The sequence below is a fragment of the Thermobia domestica genome, chromosome 1 (genome assembly GCF_964235325.1).
Source record: "Thermobia domestica chromosome 1, izTheDome1.hap1.1, whole genome shotgun sequence".
Classification (NCBI taxonomy): Eukaryota; Metazoa; Arthropoda; class Insecta; order Zygentoma; family Lepismatidae; genus Thermobia; species Thermobia domestica.
This window is the reverse complement of record NC_137454.1, coordinates 347,789,681-347,809,894: the sequence shown is the minus strand read 5'-3', so window position 1 is coordinate 347,809,894 and position 20,214 is coordinate 347,789,681. Positions and strand designations below refer to the sequence as shown.

Below are 20,214 nucleotides of genomic sequence, written 5' to 3'. Positions count from 1 at the left end.
CAGTAATAATAAGATTTCACTTAATATAAACGTCTTTTATTTAAAAAAAAAAAAAAAAAAAAAAGAGCTCGTGTAGACAAGACGCACATGTCTCTAGTGAAAGCACTTGACATTTCTTTAAAAAATAATAATGCAAAAAACAATAGTACTTTATTGACTTTGTTTACGCGCATTTAACACACACACACGTAAGGTTTTCTCATAGTACTATTAACCATTTGATGGTAAAAATATATTTTCCCTTGCTATTTTTTTTTTTTTTTATTTATTTTCATAGAACGCTAGGGTAACTCAAATAATTAAGCGGAAAAATCTTGACACATTCCAATGAAAGACTGAGTAACTGTTCACAATTAAGAAAAATTACATACTAAAAGAAAATGTACTTTTTTAAAAAAAAAATCGTCTTATTTATCTGCACGCCACAACTTACCGGACTTTTAACTTCGGAACTGCGCTTAATTTAACATGTTAATGATAAATTACTGTAAGCGTTTTTCAAAGCTATACACAGAGAACTGTTTACACGGGGCAAAGGGAAGGGAGGGGGAGTATACTTTCTTCCTCAGTCCTGAGGAAATGTAAAAAATTCAATGATCGTTGCTGAATGAATGTTTCTTCACTTTTAACGCATTAACACATTCCATCGAATCATAATACCTTGTAACCCGACTGCCTAGTGAAGTGATATGTTACTTATCATCACCCACAACGTTCGTTAAGCGTGAATTATCTTATGTAATTAATTTTTATTTGTGTGTGTGTGTATTTCAAGCTTTTATAGAAAGAATAACGATTTGTCACGATAAGGGAAGATAGCTTGTAGATTTTCATTTTCAAGATACATTCATGTATGACATGAATTTAAAAAAAAAAAGAACGTCCTTGATCACGGGAGTGGAAATACCTCCTCCCCACACCTCCTGATTTTCATAGGGGAAAATGTTTGGGCTTTCCAGTATAAAATCTGATTGACATCAATTTTTTTGACACATCTGTCCGAGGCAGTTAGCGGGTAACACCTCACTCAGTCCAAGTTTAACCAAAGAATCAATATGTTTTGTTTTAAATATTTTGTGATTTTAGTGTCATGCTTATTTGTGAGTGTTAGTGCTCGGTACGCAAAAACAGTGAACAAGCAAGATGAAAGCACTGAAAAGACTATGTTGGACTGTGTGACCGATATGGATTTACAATGCATGAAACTTAGAACTCTAGCCAATCTGTACACATTGATGAAAACCCGATCTCTGGATTTGTTCTCCGGCATGAAGTTGGAATATTCTGGTAAAGATGTTTATGATGCGGATATGACGGCTAGGTCCTTGGTTCATGAGGGTTGGAGCAACGTAATATTTAATGTGATTCCAAGATTATTGGATAATCTCTCGTTAAGAATCAACATTCACCCAGAGGGAAGCCTCAGATTGTACAGAAGTGGCCGAGAAGATGGACTTTTCAATATTGCCATCGAATCCAATAAAGAAGTGACGGAAAGAAGTCACGGACGTAAGTACATTCAATTATGTAGCCAGTACTACTTTTGCGTATAGACAAACTGAATACATGCATCTCGTCAAATTATACTTATTCCAAAATGGTTGATTTCGAATTTGATTTTTTTCTTCAGCACCATCGCTATATGAGACATAGAACCTATTTCTTAACATTGGATCCACACACACAAAGGCTCCCACCAGTAATCGAACCCAGATGTCACGAGACAATGGCAAGTACGCTAACTATACAGGACGTTTCAAAACAGCACTGACAAATTTTGGGAGGTGATTCCTGACACCAAGATAAGACAAAAAGTATAGACCAACATGGGTGCACAAATGTTTCTTTTCCGAGATGTAAGCTGCCGAAAACCTTAAAAAAATAATAATAACTTTAAAGGTCCATAACTCCTAAACTATAGGACCTATCTTAGTCGGGTCAAGACTTTACTTAGGAACTAGTATGTGTCCTATCCAAATATCCAAGTTTCAAAATCTTGCGGTACTTCAGCAACAATGTTTATAGAGGTAGTTGATGGGTACTTTAAGTTATATGCCCGTAGCCAAACTCCCTCTTTAAAAATTGTTGCGTGAGTACCTTAGGATTCTGAAACATGTATTTTTGGATAGCGCATCCCAAGTGAAGTCTTGACCCGACTAAGGAAGGTTCCATAGTTTTGGAGTTAAGGACATTTAAAGTTCGTATTTTCAAGTCTTCGGCAGACTATAACTCCGAAAGGAAGCATTTTGGGCACTCAGGTAGGTCTATACTTATTGCTTTATCTTGGTGTCAGAGATCACCTCCCAAACGTTGTCGGAGTTATTTTGAAACACCCTGTATAATAAGATGAATACATGTATCTCGTCAAATTATTACTTATTCCAAAAGAGGTAGTACTGATTGATTTGGAATTTGATTTTCTTTTCCAGCACCATGGCTATATGAGACATAGAACCTACTGCTTAACATTGGATCCACACACATAAGGTTCCACCAACAATAGCACGCTCCAATGGCATGTAATCTGACCAAATAATTGCGAGAGAGGTCAAAAGTGATAGCGTTTAAATGCCATTAGTTGGAGTATGCATTCGGATACATTTTTTAAAAAATGGTCAAAATTGGAATACGTATTCTATGTCTGTGTGGAGCATGGTTAATATGTTTTCACAAAAGTCAAAATAAAACAAAATAATTATAATGAACCTCCGTCTGATACTTCAGATTTTTAAAATTATAGTGTCAAAATTAATCAATCTTGTTTCGTCTTTCTGTTACGAACAGACACGAAACTTGATACGGGAGAGTACTGCGGTGGCTCAGTGGTAGGGCGTTCACCTGTGGTGCACGGAGTCCTTGGTTCGATCCCAACTAGCGCTAAGTGAACTTTGTGATGGTCAAACACCGTGTGCGTGGGTTTTCTCGAAGTTCTCCAGTTTTCTTCCACTTCCTTCATTCTACTATTTCATTCATTTTTCATCATCGCCGTCTCCTTCAGCCTGGCCGGCATAATCGTTCGAAAAGATTTAATTTCCTTTATATCCATGAGATGAAGGAATTAGTAATAATGAGTTACCTAGAAGATATTCTTCAATGACTTCGCCTTAGTATCTAAGCTTTTATGCCATCCCAACTAGCCGTGACCGGCGCGTGCCTTTTGGTGCATGTGGTTCCGGGTTCGATTTTCAGTAAGAAGGCCTTTTAAAATTTGAACGGATTCTGGCTTGAACTGTAGGTTCAGTTCTCATATAGCCTTGATGCTGAAAGGGACTCTAGAGTTCCTTGAACCAACCAACCAAAGTCTAGTCCTTATATCTACACTCTTTGACTTTTAAGGATAGTTAATCTCTTCGAAAAACTGTTTAAAGTAAAGTGATACAATAAGGGTCAATATCTTATACACACTTACAAGAATCTAAAAGTAAGGACACATTACCACAAAGTTTTTCGTAATATTTTCAGTGTGCTTGTCCTACATACATGTATTGGGGAATCAAAAAGTAATTTACTTTTTTGTTATAAAACATAAATGTTTTCAAAAGAACAACAAATATATACATGTTGATGCGCGAACATTGACACATTGAGACATTTATTCGAACATGATACCAAGTTATCGATATCCTTGTGGTGGACGTTATTCTGGGCGTTAAACCATCGTCGCATGGCTGTGATAGTCTCACTGTAACTGCGAAAACATTGACCAGAAAAAGTGTTCATTTTAATGATCCGAAAAGATGAAATATCTCCGTTAAATTAAAATAAGATCAACTGTGATGCGTTTGGTGCTTTTACACCGGGAATCGAACCTGCTATCTCATTCAAACCAAAAAAGACATTATACACAGAATTAGGGCTGATATACATGTAAGCTCTTCATGAAGACTTATGATTATGTTATGATCTGTGACCAATTCTTTATGTCAAAAAAAAAAAAAAATGACTGTGTTGTATCAGTTCTTTTCACAGAGTCAGTAAGTCTAACTTCTCTTGGAATTTTACTGCTATGTCTTACCTAGGGATGCGTACGAGACAAGATTTGTGGCTGTCTCGTCTCGAAAATGTGCTGTAAAAATGATGTCTCGACTCCAAAAATGTATTCTTCTCTATTGGAAGAGCCGTGTCTCGACTCGAATTTTGTCAGGAAAATCTTGTCTCGACTAGTTTTGTGCGCATCCTTAGTTTTACTTCTTTATTCTACATTATCAATGAACTTCAAGCACAATATTACCAGTTTGAGAAAAAATAGAAAACAGTACAGGTAATCATGTCATATGTTGGTTAACAAACTGATAAGAACAATTTCAGAGTTCTCTACTGGCTATATGATAAGCGTACGTATTTTTGGCACGAAAGACAACGTTCGATTCTTGGCGGTAGCTCATGTGGTTTTTATCCTACGTTAAGCTACAGGTCCTTGTCTCATAGAGCCTTATTAGTGAAAAGGATCAATCAACTAACCAAGAAGAGTTTCAGACTCAAGTGTCTCGGAGAGGAACTTTTAAAAATAACTTAAGCACATACATACAGGTTACTACCTTGTATAAAAATTAATGCGTCTAAATGACAGTACTTTAGTTTGTTTGTTAATTCAAATTCAGCCGCCCCTTTGAAGCACCAAGTCTCTGTGAGATATATGGGAAGACAGGGGGCGGGCTCTCCTGACTCACGAAAATATATAGACCTTGTGTAATATAGGAAACCACGTATATTAAATATCAGAACTAGCGGACGCAATATAGCAATCATGGAGGTGGGCCCCTGGCGAGAGGTGAACCTAAAGTTTTAAGATGCAACCCAATCCACTGTACTGAGTTCAATGCTCTCCCACCGACAATTGAACTTGCTGATCAGGTGCATCTAGATCAGTGGAGAGCACTGGAAGTACATTTATATTAAATGAATAAATAAATAAATATCACCAAATGTATTTTTCTTATCTAATGACGAATTAGTGCCACTTTTTCATGTTGTGGTGTGAGGATTCATTACCTATTTTTTAAATAATTCTTTATGTTGGTTTCAAACGATCTCTATTCTGGTCTTCAACGAGTTGAATTTTTAGTTAATCAATCCAAAGAATGAAAGAAAACTCTAGCTCTTAATATTTCGCCCTTTGGTAAAATACTCATTGGGACAATTAAAAAGAAATACTTGGCACATTAGCAGACAAAACAGAAGCTGATATCATGGTAGTACTTCGAAGTTGGATATTTTACAATGTTCTTTATGAATTTTAGTTATTGTTTGGCACTTGATGTATCTATATACCATATGCAGAGCCGGATTCAGGATTGTCTGCGGTGTGTGTGTGTGTGTGTGTGTGTGGGGGGGGTGATGGACCAACATCTACCAAAATAACCAATCACACTGCAACTCTTCAAAGTGAGATGTGACAATATTCTTTACCCCTGACAACACTGATACATAGAAGGAGAAAAGTGTGTTATGCAGGAAAAAACTGTTCTTCTCTCCTAGCTTCTGTTGGTGCATAATCTTCCTTCAACCTATAGAATATCGACTTGGTTTTTTTTTTTTTTTTTTTTTTTGCGAAGCTCTGCTTTCTTTTAAGCCTAAAACGGAAACACGATGGCAGAAAGTTTCGTAAAGTTTTTTTTTTTATTTTTTTTTTACACTGCTAGCTTCTCATTTTAAATAGTGTATATTTACAAAGAAGGGGGGTGCACGTGCACCTTTGCACACACCCTTAAATCCGGCACTGACCGTATGTATTATATATATATCTTACAGTTAACGTCGCTTAAATGAACATTACGAGGTGAAGGAATGCTTTATCTTTTATAATGTGTGAATTTCAGTTTTATGTGTGAAATGAAGATTTCGTGCATGGTTGCTGTTAAGATGTAAAAAATTTGTTACGAGAAATTTGACGGAAGCCGCGTGAATTGCTCGTTTTAGTTATTCTAGGAAATGCTCTGTAAGTGATGTGACTGTTAATATTTAAGTGACCAATTTCAGAATTTACTAAGTTGTTAGTCCTATGTGTTTCTTTTTCTTTCTTTATAACGAGTATTTATAAGATGGCATGGATATCGCTTTCTTCGTCTTCTGTAATTTCGGTATCTTAATCATAGTGTTTATTTATTTGAGTAAAGATCTACCTCTCATGCCAATGGTTAAAAAAAAAAAAAAAAAAAAAAAGCATACATGATCAGATAAAATTTTAATTGCTCTTTTGTACTATCTTTAGAATACTGAATTCAATGGAAGTGCTTTAAAACATAATCGTCTATGGAGTCATGAGGTAAATGGCCTTGAAGTTGGGGTATCAATAAATATAAATCTCCAGCTTTCAAAGATGGACATCATTAAAAGTCGTTCCGTAGAGTTCAGCGCCCTCAAATAAGTATACAAAATTACATTAAGAAAAGTATCCAAGCGTAAGCACTTTTACCATTGGCGCAAGGAGTAGTACAAATATTACAACTTTGAGGTGATTTTTATCCTGACCCCATGGATAACTAACTCTATGGCCTATGGAACCCGGAGGTTCAATGCCGCGTTCACAAAAGCTCTCCATTGACTTCTATCCTTAGCTAACTGCATCCAGTTTCTACTTTGTATTCCCATCTCTGCGAGATCCATCTTAATATTGTCCTCCCATCTGCGCCTAGGTCTACCTAATGGTCGTTTTCCGATTGGTCTTCCAATCAAGACTTTGAAAGCGTTTCTTCTTTCTACATGGCCTGCCCACCTAAGCCTCCTAGACTTGACGACCCTAACAATGTTGGGTAAACCATACAAATTATGTAGTTCCTCGTTATGAAGTTTCGGCCATTCCCCATTCCCGTTCCTCTTGGGTCCGAATAGTCGTCTCAGGATCTTGTTCTCAAATACTTTCAGTCTATGTTCTTCCCTCAGAATAAGCGACCGTGTTTCGCAACCATACAAAACAACAGGCATGATTATCGTTTTGTATATTTTAAGTTTCAGACCCCATGGATAGACATGTAAAAGTAATTATATTAGATTTAGAGTCAGGAGCCTCATTTCAGAATTTGTCTTGTGAGAGAGGGCGCTAAGACCTTGCGATATAAGTGTAATTTTTCACGTTTGTCATTGGCAAATTGTTATCCTATTGATTAAAATTGAGTATATATATATATATATATTTATATATATATATATATATATATATATATATATATATATATATATATATATATATATATATATATATATATATATATATATATTTGAAACTCAGGATGGGAGCGATTACACGCCAGGAGCTCCAAATGGCGCCTCTGTTTAGTGTCCTCTTCCTCATCATCATCATAGGTATTCTGCCATTATTGGCAGGTCACTTGCTACAACTGAGAAGCTTCAATGGCCCATGGTCTTCCGCTAAACCTCTTCGTCTTCATGTACGATTTTTCTGTTTTCATATCATCCATTAATTATAGTCTCCTTCGCCTTCTCCCTCTCTTTCCTGCCACCACACCCTCTCAAACGTCCCTCATGATTAGTGTAAAATTAGCGTCTTTAAATTAGAGTAAAATGCACAAATCAAAAGGTATCCAAGGGTGGGTACTCTTTGTCGTTTAGCAAGTGAGATTTCTTTTTGGTTTGTTTGTGAGTGTTCATCGGTGTGCTAGTAGTCTAGTTTCTTTATATATATATATATTGCCTGACTTTGAGTTCTGTGTTGGCGATTTCTACTTCAAGTACGAGTTCCCTCGTAGCTAAACGGTTAGTGTACACGCCTTTGGTGTGGGAGACCCAGGTTCGATTTCCGGCCGGAGACCATGTGGTTCGGATTACACGTTACGCTATAGATTCGCGTCTCATATGACCTCGTTGTTGAAAGGGACACTAAATAGAAAATCAGGTCAAATCAAATCTAGTTCAAGTACAACAGAAGGTTGATTGGTTGCAGCTGCCTAGGTGTTTTGCAGATGTCATATCAATTATTTTTAGCTTCTTTTTTGCGGGGGGGGGGCGATAATAAAGAGACTATTGGCTTCCACAATGTGGTTTAAAATATTGAATAAAGACTAAAAGGTAAAATGAAATAACAGAAAAAAAAAACTTTTAAGGGAAATTCTGTTAGAAAATGCACTAAACAAAGAGTATATTTTTGGAGGGTGGATAATTCAATGTGATGCCTTATCAACAAATATTTGGAAAAATGCACTAAACTCGAAATTATTGTTGAAATAAAATGAAAGAATGGCAGTAAGACAAAACGTACTAGACGTGAGGAAAGCACTTTCCAAATATCTATCAAAACTACTGTAGATCTCAATTTTTAGAAGAGTGGCCAATTAAAATTCACACCGTTCTATGTTTACATGCGTGTTCGGTATACAAATGTATACTATTGCCTTGGTATATGAATATTTAGAATTTATATTAGAATTAGAATCCATACTCTTTGCTTGCCACAGTGTTGTCTTGGCATACTTATAAGTTACTGTAAGGAAATGACTGTCATTGCGAGGGTCATTGCAAAAGTCATGGCAACTATTTTTTCCCCGAAAATGGTGAGAATACAAAAATTCTGAAATATGCAAACGGAAGGTTAGTTTACATAACTCTGGAACGCTTGGTGCATTTCCAATCAAAGGTTGTACATGTATAACTTACAATGTAGGAAAATAGACTGTGGGATAGAACACTTGTAGTACTCCCAGGGGATGGGAAAGGATTATTTGCAAAAATAACCGAAAACGACAGATATTAATATGGACTCCATACTTTCGGGATCGCTGAGATGAATAGTGACACCCTCAGCATCTTTTAAGTTCAAGTTGAGCCCCATCGGAATGGAGGTGAGGCACTCCTAGCGTTACAGGCTAAGAAGGAAGTGATATGTTAAAATCATGTAATGTGGCCGATGTTAGTGTCGAATACATAGCTTTTGTGGTTGCTGAGATGAATAGTGACACTCGTGATGTCGGTAAAATGCAAGTTCAGACTTCATTGGATAGGGATGAGAAGAAAGCTGCCCATGAGGTGATCAATTTTCTACATATTTCCCAGCGTTTAGAAAATTCCTGTATTAAAAGAAAGGCGGGATCAATTTCTGTAACTGTTATCACCATGTTGAAATCGACTTTGTCTATTGTTCGTGATCGCATCACTGGATAATAGCTGATCTGGTGGAAATACATTTTTGGAATATAGTTAGTACCTACCTCATGTTGGTCACTTAGATTAATGGGCGTATCCTAAGGGGGTACAGGATTCAACTTTTATGCCAAATCCAGAATAACATTCATTGTAATTCATATCTTAAGAGGGAAATGGCTCAAACACTTCCACAAACTCAGTCTTTGAAGTTGTTGTTTTGGCATACTTATAGGTTACTGTAAGGAAGTGACTGCAATTTAAAAAAAAAAAAGTTTGGATTTGAGTTTAACGTCCTTTTCGGTAAAGATGCTATATGAGACGTGGACCTATAGCTTAACGTGGGATCGTAATCACACGGACTCATGCCGAGAATCGAACCCGGGCCTTCAACAACAAAGGCGCGTACGCCATCCACATAGCCACAAGGGAGCTCGGAAAAAGCATAAATTATACAAAGACGCCACAGCAGGGGCGGATCCAGGACCGACTTCTGGTCATATTGCTACTTTTAAGGGCTCCAAACTTTGGGAAGAAATTTTCCTCTTCTGGGGGGCGATCGCCCCCCCCCCCGGATCCGCCCCTGCGCCACAGTAGGAAATAAAATGAAATATTTCAGCTTAACGTCTGGTATTTATGCTCTTTAAATTAAGAGAAACTGATAGTTAACGTAAGTGAATATTGATGGAATGAGAATGTGAAAGGTAAAGAGTTTACCCCGAGAAAACACACGCACATGATGTTGTCTACCACAAGCCTATTTGAGCGAGAATCAAACCACGGAGCTCACACATCAGAAATAAGTACCCCTCGAGTTACAACAGTGAAGATACTGTACACTGTTTCGAAACGCAAAATTAGAATTCTATACCTGAGTGTGAAGCTGAAAACACATCATTTAACTTGGCATTCTTCTACTTCATGTCCCATTGTGTCCTTATTTAATACAGTTATGATAGATAAAAGCCAACATTTGTGTCCACCGTTTTAGGCGAAATATGTACAAGAATCCTTGTTTGTCCTAATTGTCATTAGAACTCTTTCTTTCGCCTAAATAGCGAATATAAATTTTATCATTTATTTGTCATAATTGTATTAAGAAGTTGATATTCGTAACGAAACATTAGGCTAAACCACACAAGGTCCTTCTAGATAAATATAGGACAGAGATTGTACGCTATTTAGATTATTTTGCCATCACTTCTTTATTTCCGAGCAACACCAAGTAATTCAGCCAGTTTTATATATATAGTATATATATGTTTCATAAGTAATTGACAATTATATTAAACAAGTGCCTTGTATATTTTATTTCTAGATAACAATAGACATGGAAACAGAAATAAGGATAAGCACCACATGGGACTCATGTTCTTCGGAGCTATCTATACTTTGCTGATCGCCATAGGAATGGGAGTGATCAAGCTGCTTGTCTTCAAAGGACTGCTTGTAGGCAAACTCGCTCTTATTCTATCAATTATCAATGGCTTGGCTAAGGTCGTAGGACAACATAAGAACAACCAAATCGGTGGCTTTGGACAGGCGAATGGATTGGCTAATCTTGAGAAGGATGTAGCTGAAAGTATGATCTACAACAGTATTTCTAACAACTGGAAACGGTATTGGACGCCAGGTTACGCTCATCATCGCTATTATTAATAAGCATGTAAGTATGCATTTTCTTTATTATTTTCAAGGTGGACAGAGATCAAACTATATACGTACTCTGTAAGGTATAGAAGTTTCCTCTTTGCACTGATGTTTCCATGAAACCATAGTAACTGTGCTACAAAGCCAGAAGATCAGAAGGGACAGTGAAGTAACATGTTTCCTCTGGTTATACAGGGCAGAGGCTCTTTTTTAATGATAATAACTGATCCCTGTAAGCCTGCTAGTAATTGAAAAGTAATAAAATAAATGCTTTGTTCAGGATTTTGACAAAACTCTTCTACAAAACTCTTTCTCACACTTTCTACAAAACTCTTCCGAAGAGTTGAGGAGGGGGTAATAGGACAAACCAGTTACCACAATAGACCGAAATCCACCTACCAGTTATACAGGATTTTTACTAGGAGGGAATCTTCAAACTCACCCCCTGATGGGACAAGGGCCTCAACTGATATCGAAAAATAACCTAATGTATGTACTATGTGTTGGATGTATTAGTTGTATGAAGTAATATATGCATGTTTCAATGCAGACTTTGTAACCTTAATTTCCGATCACTTCTCATGTTATGTTTTAACATTTAACACAGGAACGACAATCATTTTCTCTCAAATTCATGTTTTCGATGAGAGTGCATGATCTTTCTCTGAAAACTCTTTTGACGTCCATTCCAAAAATTACTAGTAGAGGAAGTTCGGGTATTATGGAATACCATTTTTGTTTCGCTTGTAACTCACACGTGTCAGTTAAAATTTGCACAATGAAACAAAAAGGAACACAAATATACTCCTTACATATTTGGCTTTATTTATGCGTATCTTGATAAAGAAATTTCGGTAGAGGGGTGGGCAAAATTTATAATTTGTAAAGAAACCACTTTTGAGGGTAATATGAAATAGTCGGGTAATATGGAATACAAATGCTATATAGAAAAGAAACGAGTTTTCTGTTGAACATACAATGAATACAGTGACAATATATAAAAATTGAATGCCAAGCCATAACTGAATGTGATTACTTGCAAAAGTCACAAATATAATACTCTGCTTCAGGATCGGCACAGTCATTGTGTGCTCACATTAAACATGATGAACGCTAGACCCAAGATCACCCCTTGTATCATCAGAAAATTTGCTGTAATAAAAAATACGCTTAGCATTGTCATCATAAATGTATGTTTAATTGCCCAATACCGATAGATATTTTTGTAATCGAAATACGGAATACCATGCTTTTCTTGCGGCTATTCCATATTGCCCTCCACGCCAACTTGGAAACGAAAGAGCTATTAAACGAATTCGAAGGCTTATAAGATAATGATGCTTATCAAACTACCAGTCTGTATATCCAACGTCATAGTAAACAAAGAATTGTTGTTGTATTACATTTCAATAGGAAAATACAGGTTGTAAAACACTTACCTGTAAAAGTTTTCAGGAATAAGGAATCAGATTTTCACGTCTACCAACACAGCGAATGTCACAATCACAAGGAGACTGACTGTAGAGAATCATGGGAAAGTGAGGTAGTAGTTTCTTTCCTCTCCGCTTGGAAGAAACACATCACAGGTGAGATAATGAGGTATTCCATATTACCCGACTATTCCATAATACCCGAACTTTCTCTAAGGATACTATATAACTACGAGTCAAAAATGGGACGCTTTCGTAAAAAAAGTACTATAATCTTTATATTTGCTACCCTGATTAACTTTCAACATGTATTTATGTATAATTGCATAAATAATATCGAAAGGTTTAAATAGGCATATCCTATATCTTTCAACAGATTTGATAACAGTTCGCTAAATTAAGTATGCATTTATTTTACTAAAATTTTACTAACTGCCAATAACAATTCTAATAGTTTAGAACAGTGGCGTAGACAGAGGGATGTTAGCCCGGCTCAGAGCCCCCTTAGTGCCGTTTTTCCCTCTTTCATTATTCCGTCACTTCTTTTATTATTATTGTTATTCACTTCCTTTCACTCATTGCCATCTTCTTTACCATACAACAGGGCATATTTGAAGAACGTTGACGTTTTATTGTTCTCAAGTTTCCACGTTCTGTTTCAAACTAAATGAAAATGTCTATACAACAAGTCAGACCTTTTGACATAATGCTCTAATTCATTTTAACTTTATTAGATCGACTAACAATTAGTAAGGAACAATTAACCTGAATACCAGCTTGTTTGACGTCAGCAAAGGTGCTGATCGAACAACCTTCGAACTGTTTAATCAATCTGTTGATTGTAGATAGTTGTTAAAGACAGAACTACTCTCTTACTTGAAAATGTATTTAAATAAGTTAAAAATTACATAAACTCATTATAACAGTTATGTCACAGAATGTTTGATATAAATATGTATTGACCCGTATATGTATATAAGTGTATGTTTCTTCGATATGGCAATTATTATTGGGATACCATATGATTAGATGTCTTTATTGCTATGCTACTGGTTTACAGCAAGGTTTAACACGAAGAAATCAGGAATTGAAGCCAAATTCAATGAAGTTATGGAGCAGCAAGGAATTCGATTCTTAAAAATATCTACATGTATACGTAGAAGTACTAATATACATTAATATTAAGTAAACACATATTCATGCTTAATTCGAGGGGATTATTGAATGAAAAGATCCAATATTTTTTGAATAAAACATTTTATTGTATTCCTCATATCTGAACTACATATAATGTAGCCAAACCCAAACTATTATTTAACTCAGTATGATGTGCTTATTCCGTAGAAAATACGAAAACTCGATTTAGGGGCCGTTCAAGAGTTTTATGGTCCCTGATTCAAGATCCAATATATTTCAATCAAAAAAGTTTCTTGTACACCTTATATCTGGGGAACTACATATAGTGCAACCAAACCCAAACTATTACTTAACTCAGTATGGTGTACTTGTTACGTAGAAAACAGGAAAATTTGATTTAGGGGCCGATCAAAAATTTTGTGGCCCCTGATCCAAGAACTAATTACTGACCGAGATCGCAATCTTTTTTATGCATTTTCTGTTTTGGATCATGCCTAAAATTCTTGCCCAAGATCACAATCTTTTGATGCATTTCTTTGGATCATTCCTATTTTTTTTCTTCAATTTAACCTGGTCAATTTGTGATCAAGTGGCTAACTGGAGTAGTTTTTGACTGTGGTTCTGGATTTGATTATCAATTGAGGTGTTTGCCTTTCGTGGAAAACTCAAATTATGTTTCCGCTTCTACTTTAATAAACATATATCATCGTTCGTAGCTTTAGTGCTGGAAAGAAACTACAAAACAAAAAGAAAAAAGAAAAGAAAAAGAAAAAAGAAAAGAAAAAAGAACGTTCCAATAAGGACGATGGATTTAATATGCTTAAGAGGATTCGTTTTTGAAGAAAAATGACATATATTTTCTTCATCATTGTTCCGAAACAAATCCTAGTTCGGGAACCTAGAGGTTCGTAAACACTGAATACGCACTAATCCTTACACGACATTCGATATCTGGATAACAGCGCAAAAATTAAGGATCCACCCCACCCCCCAACAAACAGTAAAAGAGAAACACGAGGTCTGAAGTGCTATTTCTTTTGTTCAAAATTGTATAATGTAATAGTACATCTTTTTTATTTTCTTTCTTTCAGTTTATAATATACCATCCTAGTTTTTTGAGTGTGTTATGAAAATAATTGGTTTCTACGATAGGATAACCTGGATCTCGTATTGAAAACAGCCAGAGACAGTTTTGTACGTGCCAACTGCACTATGAGTTGCAACAGTGCAGTTTAAATTATTATGTAGTAACTGTATCTGAACTTCATTTCTATGTTGTATTTTTTATAAAATTTGCAAATGTACAAAGTTTTGTATTATACGTATTTAAACAATGTTCTAAGTTGTAAAGTAGCCCAACACCATAAAACGTACATTTTCTAGTCACGGATAATTTATTTAATGCAAATAGATCGTACAGTATGGATGTGTTGCTTGTGTACAGGTTAAAATAGTATATTTGTAAACACTTCTACTGTGCTTTTAAAAATGCAACTGTTTTATTGTATACAACATGAAATGCAAATAAAGTATTTATTTTAAAGAAGTTGACCTGAACTTTCATTTACAATATTGTATACCCTATGTGTAAGTTATATTTAAGAAGTAGGTAATCGATAATTTTCCTATTTTGGTGTACTAAAGACTGTAAATTACAATATTCTTGTTTCATTATATTATATAGAATTAAAGAAGTAGGAAACTACAATAGTCTATTTTTGTTTCATTGATCTAGAAAAGGCTTTTGACCGCGTGAATTGGAAATTGTTGTTGGAAGTTCTAAAGAAGTGGAATGGAAAGATCAAAGACTTGCTACCTACCGTTTCCCTTGGGTGCTGGCTCCCGAAGAACTCCCTAAGAAAACAGCTGATAACAATTCTGGTCCAGGCTCATACTCTGTTTGGGCGCAGATTGATAACATGGAAATATGACAAGTGATTTGACATTAGCCACGTTGTGCTTTTGAGACTCAGGTTGTATAATACTTACTTTGCGTATGCACACGCATACATATACGCAACTGGCAAGCCGTCTGCTCGCAGGAATTCACACACACATGAATGAAGACGATAATATTTACTTAGGTAAACTCCTATTTATTGAATATAGATATATGTGGGTACGGAACGGAATAAAAAAAAACATATATATTAACAACACACAAAATTCTCACTTGACAGAGCTAAATGCTCAAACAGAAGAAATTGCCCTGTGGCAATCGAATAAGCGAAATGGAGAATAAAACTCTTAACACTGCATGGTAAATGTAGATATGCGCACACTATTTATGAACACTAGAAACATAGCCCTTGCTTAAATATCACTCGCACTATAAATTGACTCTTCGCACTGAGTCGAAACTTTCACTATGTAATAATGACGAAGGGAACGGGGAAATGCTGGAAAAACGCTGGTCAACGAAGTATCTTGACTCCAAAAGGACGCTGCATATCCAGAAGGTATTTATTTGTCCTTTTTCTTCACATCTTATATGTTAATGTGGCAACACAACGTTCTTCACACTATTACTACCTAGGACGTCTTGCACTGGCTTTCTTTACGACGAAGCTTTTGCTAATTGCTCTTACGATGAACTCTCATTGCTAACTTCCCGCTTCTACTGACGCTTGGGAATAACCCCTTTTCTGCACTTAGGGTTGACAATGCACTATATCAAACAATAAAGAAAATGTTGAAGTTTTCTGCATTCATACACAGTGCCAATGGGTTGATGTTATAATAGTGAACACTGGCAACATTTAATTTGGTTCCGTAAGAAAGGAGCTTGGAAATAATGGTTAAAAAAAGTGTGGCAGTCTACACTAATAAATTCTTCCCATGGTTATAGGATTTTTATGCACTACTGTTATACATAAAACAGTTTAGTGAAAAGGAGCGAACGATGGTAATTGTGTGTATGAGTCATTTCACCTACGACTCCTGCAGGACATGAACGCTTGTTCTCACGGCAGGAAGGATGACGTAATATGAGTGCGTGAGAACACGACAAACACAATATCATTCACACACAATATCAACTTCGTATCCAAAAATATTTCCAATCTTAATAAATGTTGTTATAAAAAAGTATATGCGGAACAGTCATGGTGACGAAGAATATAAGTTGGAAACTATTTTAAGGAAAGAAAAAATAAGTTTGCTGCAACGAAGCACTCTGGCTAGACGATAAGAGTTGCATTGAAAAACAACAAGTTCTTTGTTCTATTGTGGGAAACGATAAGATACGACTGAAGAACACCTGCATATACAGAAATAATTGAAGTTCTCACCAGAAGGAAAAATAGCTGTTCGTTTCTATGAGTAAAATAATAATTTCGTTGCATGGACAAAAGTTAAAAAGAAATACACTGGTCGTCCAAAAACATAGTTTTGTGGCCGGGCAGACGGTCACAGACTCATAAGAAACTTATGTAAGAACCAAGAAGTACGTGTTAGAATAGAGTAGGAAATGACAGAGGAAAGTGCGATTGGAAGGGAGGTTCGACAGTGATACTGTCTCTCGCCTACATTATTTAATATCTATCTAGAAGAGATAGTGAAAAAGAACCTACAAAATGAAGACGGCATTTCAGTAGTAGTTAGAATTATTAGGTGTATACAGTATGCAGATGATATTACAACGATATATTATTATTGTAACGGTAGGCCTATTGTCAATCTGTACCTGTTTTTATCGACATGATCAGAGGCGTAATAACTGAGCAGATATGTATTTAAAAGAGAAAAAAGGTAGTTGATAGGTTGTCATAGAGAAATGGTTGTTAATATGAAAAGAGTATGTATAGAAGAATAAACAAGTGATATCTAGACACAATTCTTATAATTAAAGGGACAAAAAGGACATTTATGGTCAGTAATTATTAGTTAATACATTTAATATTACAACTTATTGATCTAAAGTTGATATATTGACGTACTAGGGCTAAAACAAGAACAAATTATCGTTTTAATATGGCGCTTGTTGCTGAAACTGAAGAGAAAATCAACAAGATGTTAGAAAACTTGATCAAGGGCTGTGAAGAATATGGGATGAAAATAAATGTTAGAAAAATAAAAGCAATGGTGATCGGGACGAAGGGGTCTGTAAATTAATGAAATAGGATCGCACTATTTAAGTTTGTTTTATTTTGTAGATTAAATAAGTGGGAAATAAGAATATTTGTGTTTCTTTGTATAATTCAGATGAAAAGAAGCAGATAATGACAATAGTCCTGCATTTATTCATTCAGTAGACTAAATAACTGTGGAGCCACAATATTCTAGATTCTTCTTGTTCTACAGATTAAACAGGTAGTAAATAGTATTCCTGTAACTTTGCATTCTGCAGAATAAACAAACAAGAAGGAAATGACAATATTTATGTTTCATTGTACTGTGTAGATTAAATAAATAAAAGATTCCAATATTTCTGTTTGTATGTATGCTGCAGATTAAAGAAGAAAATAAAAATACAATTGAATCTGTGTATTCCATAACCGTACAAGTCCAGCTGAAAAGAAATTAAGAAACTCAACTTGGAAATCATACTTTTTTTCATATTTACACTTTGATGAATAAAAAATGTCATGAAGTATGAAAAGATCTGATTTCCAAGTTCACATTTCCAACAAATATTCAGTTTTTATTGAGTTTTTCAATATCTCTTCAGCTGGACTTGTGTGGTTATGGAAGTGACGCCTTCAATTTCTTTGCATTCTTCATATTCAAGAAGTAGAAAACAAAACGATTTGTTGTATACTAAAGAATAAAGAAGTAGAAAATCAGAATATTTTACAATATCTTTTGTTTCCTCATATATATCGTAGTGTACAGAGTGGTCCAAATGTGTTATTTCCCCCACGGAAAGGTGTAAGAAGAAAAGAATAATACCAGGCATATGTATCCAAGGGCACCCATGTTGTGGTTTCCAAGGGGGGGCAAGTATAAGCGACGTTTCAAATATAGTTTCAAATTTTGCTGTAACTAATGTAAAAATTCTATTGGGTTTTCGATATTCTGAAGTACAATTTCCTCTAGGGGGCAAACGCCCCACCTTGCCCCCCTGATGGGCGCCGTTGTATGTATCGGATTTAGCTGGTTACTGTCACTTTCCTTCAGTGACGCTGTCACAAATCCAGAACGTTTGTATCAACATCATCATCATGTGACAAAAATTATGCGGCACCACGTTCTGTGTGATATTTTATAAGGGTTGCCTTGGTGATTGTTCCAAAGACTGACATTTAACAGCTCCTGGTGGCTCTAGTGAGTGTGGTGTCGATCTTGGGAAGCATGTTTCTTGACTTTTACTCATAGAAAGTTGTCACAAGATGTGAGATTTGGAATTGTGTGAGGCAAATCGAGAGCTGCTGGAAGTTGTCGTGATCTCACTCTATATACCTATCACAAAGATCTTCATTAGGTGTTTCCTGACAGTAGTCGGGCGGCTAGTTTCGTAGTGCAGAAGAGTGTACTCGTAGTAACTTCGTGGATATTTGTAAAACAGATGTCTCCATCTCTGCATTTATATCATTCTGCATAAAACTTTGTTCTGCTCGAGTTTGTCCTTCATTGATCCTTTTAGGAATAGTTTGTTTCCATCGTAGCATTATGCTTTTCAGAGGGATTGGTTTACCAAATTGTACAGTAAAGTCACGTCTCACATTCTCCATGCCTTTGCCAGAGTATAGAGGGTATTAACAAAAATGAGTCACAATATTTTTGAGAACAGATTGCTCAAATCAAAATAAGAAAATGTTCGTATGGACCTGTGCTCAAAACTTGATAGCTTTGAACCCATAGGCTGCGGAAAGCGTGAAACAAGTGAACTTTAAATATTCATAGCTCCACTATGAAACCTATCGTAGTCGGGTCAAGGCATCACCGAGGAACTGATCTGTAAACTATCCAAATATCCTTGTTTTAAAATGCTCCAGTACTTGCATATCAATTTTTAGAGAGGTAGGTGGAGAGTTATCAAGTACTCCCAACCAGCCTCTCTAAAAATAATCGTGCAAGTACCGGAGGTTCTGAAAGATGGATATTTGGGTAGTTCACACATAAGTTCCTCAGTGATCTTGACGCGACAATGATCAGTCCTATAATAGTGGAACTGTGAACCTTTCAAGTTCATTTTTCACGTTTTCGGCGCCTTATAACTCCGAAACTGTGCACTTCCGGCTCCAGGTCCATATGAACATTTTTTCTTATTTTGGTGTGAGGAACCTATTTCCAAAATATTGTGACCAATTTTTGCAACACCCTGTATAAGTTCATGTGACCATATCAATAAAACCTGTTAACTTGGCCACCTTTGTAAATTGACCATCTGTCTATGTTGGCCACTGTTGGTCTCTGCATCTCATTTTTATTTTTTTGTATCGCAAACTGCAATGCGATGCCGATTTAAAAAACGCTGATATTTGACTTTAAGGCCTTACGTTCTATCAATACTGACCCCTTTAGCTTCTGAAGCATGCAATGATCCTCTATACATATTCCAAATAAATAAATAAATAAATAATAAAATGGAAATAATTTAAAATGCCACTGCTGCACCATAATTGAACAAAATGTATTTACTTAAAATGAAGCATAAATGTAATGTGAACTCTACTCATTAAAATGCCAACTAGGACCCCCATAAGTAATGAATATGTTTATTAAGGATTTAAATTCTAGGAAGGGGTAGTAAATTTTGTGTTTAACATTTCGCTAGGGGCCGTCTACGTATATATATATATATATATATATATATATATATATATATATATATATATATATATATAGAGAGAGAGAGAGAGAGAGAGAGAGAGAGAGAGAGAGGTGCTTGTATTAATGCTTCCCCATTCATGAAAAGTTTCCGCTTATAGAACTGCTGCACAAGCCCGTATCTAACCATAGG

At 35.7% G+C, this 20,214-nt stretch overlaps 1 protein-coding gene across 1 annotated transcript; it reads left to right on the top strand.

Moving 5' to 3' along the window:
- Nucleotides 1-1,003: 1,003 nt before the first annotated feature.
- LOC145668160 (uncharacterized) lies at nucleotides 1,004-14,827 on the top strand. The gene is made up of 3 exons (XM_081735763.1): nucleotides 1,004-1,509; nucleotides 10,412-10,759; nucleotides 14,402-14,827. Exons 1-2 carry the CDS (start codon nucleotides 1,056-1,058, stop codon nucleotides 10,750-10,752), a joined length of 795 nt encoding a protein of 264 aa, XP_081591889.1. The 5' UTR covers nucleotides 1,004-1,055; the 3' UTR covers nucleotides 10,753-10,759; nucleotides 14,402-14,827.
- The last annotated feature ends 5,387 nt before the right edge of the window (nucleotides 14,828-20,214 follow it).

What these genes read in the sequence shown, in the direction of transcription:
- LOC145668160 (XM_081735763.1), top strand. Translation starts at nt 1,056, where the DNA reads ATGTTTTGTTTTAAATATTTTGTGATTTTAGTGTCATGCTTATTTGTG. An exon ending in GACGGAAAGAAGTCACGGAC is followed by an intron (nt 1,510 to 10,411) that starts GTAAGTACATTC and finishes TTTTATTTCTAG; the next exon opens with ATAACAATAGACATGGAAAC.